Source organism: Rhagoletis pomonella, unplaced genomic scaffold (genome assembly GCF_013731165.1).
Source record: "Rhagoletis pomonella isolate Grant_MI unplaced genomic scaffold, Rhpom_1.0 Rhpom_scaffold_00008, whole genome shotgun sequence".
NCBI lineage: Eukaryota > Metazoa > Arthropoda > Insecta > Diptera > Tephritidae > Rhagoletis > Rhagoletis pomonella.
The window spans coordinates 9,815,393-9,818,702 of record NW_023458562.1 but is presented as its reverse complement, the minus strand read 5'-3'; the positions used below and the strand labels follow the sequence as shown (position 1 = coordinate 9,818,702).

The 3,310-nt window shown below is 45.1% G+C and overlaps 1 protein-coding gene across 1 annotated transcript; it reads left to right on the top strand.

The window, feature by feature from the left end:
• The first annotated feature begins 997 nt into the window (after positions 1 to 997).
• LOC118745065 lies at positions 998 to 3,061 on the top strand. The gene is made up of 2 exons (XM_036478601.1): positions 998 to 2,935; positions 2,996 to 3,061. Exons 1-2 carry the CDS (start codon positions 998 to 1,000, stop codon positions 3,059 to 3,061), a joined length of 2,004 nt encoding a protein of 667 aa, XP_036334494.1.
• Positions 3,062 to 3,310: the final 249 nt, after the last annotated feature.

Here is a 3,310-nt window from a genome sequence, read left to right as displayed (position 1 = left end):
GTGTTTTAATTTCAAGGTTTTCACCCCCGCAATTTTAAAGTAAATTTAACGCATCAAGAAAACGCTCTTGATTATACATTTTAGCGCCCAACGTGGGGCCCGTGATTCTATTGAAATTAAAATCCCGTGCATTTTCGAAATTGCATTCGAGATCGCAAGGAGCTGTTTCCCAGAGCGCTTTCTTTGCATAGCACGCCAGTACATTGTCTCCAAACACTTGGCACGGGACATCGTTAGCTGCATTTACAAAATTGCAGGCCAGTGTTTGTATATTAAAACACTGGGCGACCAGTCATCGCTCATTGTACATAAATATGTACAACTAGTATACATTCATTTGCACATGTATAAAGCCTGCCAGAACCGCACTGCTATTCTCTATTGTTCTCCAGGCATCGCTACAGGAGCGCTGTCGTTATCACCCACTACGCTATAGGAGCGTTGTTGTTAGCGGGACGGTATTATCGCGCCACTTCGTAAAGAAGTCGTTATTGTTGGTCGTGCAGTCCGAGGGTATTGTCATTGGCGATAGCGGTGATTGAAATCACGCCACCACAACTTTGCATAGGGCAAATATTTCGCATAGAAACCATACACATTTGTACATCGTCGCATCACACGTTGTTCAATTTGGCCATAGCCTACCGCTACATTCCTTTGTACTAAGGCACAAAAACATAGCAGTGTTTTACATACATACATTGAGGGTCTTCATGCAGTTAGCACTTCTGCATAAGAACGTTTATTCGCCACGAATTATACAGCAGCTGATTTTCGAGTTGCGGAACTTATGTATTAAAATCAAACCACAATTAATTCTTAATTTGCATCACCAATATGGCCAACTTAGAAGCTCTTAAGCAGCAGCGTCCGTCGGAACATAACCCGCATTCGCAGCACAGTTGATACAAAACTTGGAGTCTCGTCAGCTGAACTAAACTGTCGTTTGTCTATTTTAGAAGCCTACTTCAAGCAGGTAATGACAGTGCAGACCGAAATGGAGAAGATGGATCCAGACGAAGCCCAGCGGGACACCAGAAGTGAAATCGAAGACACATACGTCGCTATTAAGGTTTGCATTAAAGAGCAATTGGGCGCGGACGCCCACAATACAACCGTGGCCGATGCTTCGCCCTGCGTTTCTCATTCAACATCCATGAAGCTACCACGACTGGCACTTCCTACGTTTGATGGCAAGTACTCCGACTACAAAAACTTCGTAACGTCATTTAAGCAAGTCATTGATAGTCAACCTAGCTTGTCTTCTATCGAGAAGTTCAACCAACTGCTTAATTGTTTGAAGGGAGCGGCCTTAGAAACTGTGAAGGCATTTCAGATCTCTTCTGAAAATTATCCGAAAGCGCTCGAACGTCTTAAAGCTCGCTATGACAACCCCACGCTCGTCTTTTTGGATAATATAAATTCCTTATTCAGCTTGCCGAATGTTTCCAAATCGAATGCGCAACATCTGCGTAGTCTCATTGACAATGCATCAGCCCTGTACAACTCGTTACTGTCACTGGGTTCTGAGTCGCAAATTGCTCAGGCTATGCTCATCTCGATAGTGATGGACAAAGTCGATCAGGACACCAGGAAGAAATGGAATGAGTTTTTAGACTTCCGAGATTTTCCGACATGGACATCTTGCATTAGCGTCGTTGAACGACGTTGCCAATACCTAGAATCTATAGGTAAGCCCAGCATGGATGCTACGATGAGTCAACAATCAGTGAGTAAACCACGCAACCAAAAACCGCAACGACAAGGGTTGACCTTCAACTGTACACCACAAGCCTGTCACGTTTGCTCAAATACCGAACACAGAACCTTTAGGTGCCCTCAACTTATTGGAAATACGCTTAATGAACGCTACGATACTGCAAAACGTTTGGGGCTCTGCATTAACTGTCTCGGTAAAGGTCATCAGGCTGCGAAGTGTCCCTCAAGGCACAGATGCCGAACGTGCACTCGTCCACATCACACGCTGTTACATCGTGATGCTAATAACACAGCTTCTCCGGTGGCATCACAGCCCATAACGATGATACAGCAGAGTTCAGATGCCGTTGTTCATACACACACGGACACTTGTTTGAATCGAATTATACTATCCACTGCGTTGGTACAGGTTAAGGATGCTACAGGTCGTTACACAATTGGCCGCGCTCTACTGGACTCCTGCTCCCAGGTAAATTTTATATCTGATGAGTTCGCACAAACACTTCGTTTACGCCGTAAGAGAAGCAACTTGGAAATTCGCAGCATTGGGGAGTCGCAAACTCAGGTTAAGCATCGCACGTCTACCACAATCAAATCACGCTTTGTCGAATTGGAATTGCCACTCGATTTCTGTGTCACATCGCACATTGCCTATCATCCAAAATCGGAAATCGACATTTCATCATGGAATCTACCCAAGAATACGCAATTGGCTGACGAAAACTTCAACAAGTCGCGCCGCATTGACCTACTCCTTGGAACCGAAGCATTTTTTGATATCCTATCTGTTGGGCAAGTAAAACTTGGTCCTAATTTGCCTGTGCTGCAGAAGACCCTCCTGGGATGGGTTGTTTCCGGTCGTTGTGATGCAAGATCTACAACACCGCACAGCTATGCACTATCACTGGACGAATCCATAAACCAGAACGTAGAGCGCCTATGGCGTATCGAAGATGTTAGGACACCAGCTGATACCTACACTCCAGAGCAACGCAAATGTGAGGAAATCTTCATCACCACGGTTCGCCGACAAAACGATGGTCGAATTGTAGTTCGTCTTCCATTCAAGGATAATCCTTGTTTGCTAGGTCGGTCATATGAAACCGCCCGCAGACGCTTTGAAGCTCTTGAACGTCGCTTGAGCCGCACACCAGATATTAAGCGACAATACATAGACTTCATGGTAGAGTTCCAACGTTTGGGCCATATGAGCTTGGTGAGTACGCCGAAGATGAATGTGCCTCATTTTTATATACCCCTCCACTGTGTATTTAAGCCAAACAGTACGTCGACAAAGTTACGGGTTGTCTTCGATGCCTCCTGCCAGACTACGTCACAGTAGTCACTTAACGACTTATTGATGGTCGGACCAACCATACAGCTCGAGCTATACACGCTTCTGTTTCGTTTTCGATTGTATCGCTACGCGATTACTGCCGATATTGTCAAAATGTTCAGACAGGTTGTTGTTGATGATAAGGACCGGCAGTTTCAGTATGTACTCTGGAGAAATACACCCAATGAACCGCTTTGCACTTATGAACTCAATACAGTCACTTACGGGACCGCTGCTGCTCCATATCTTGCCATA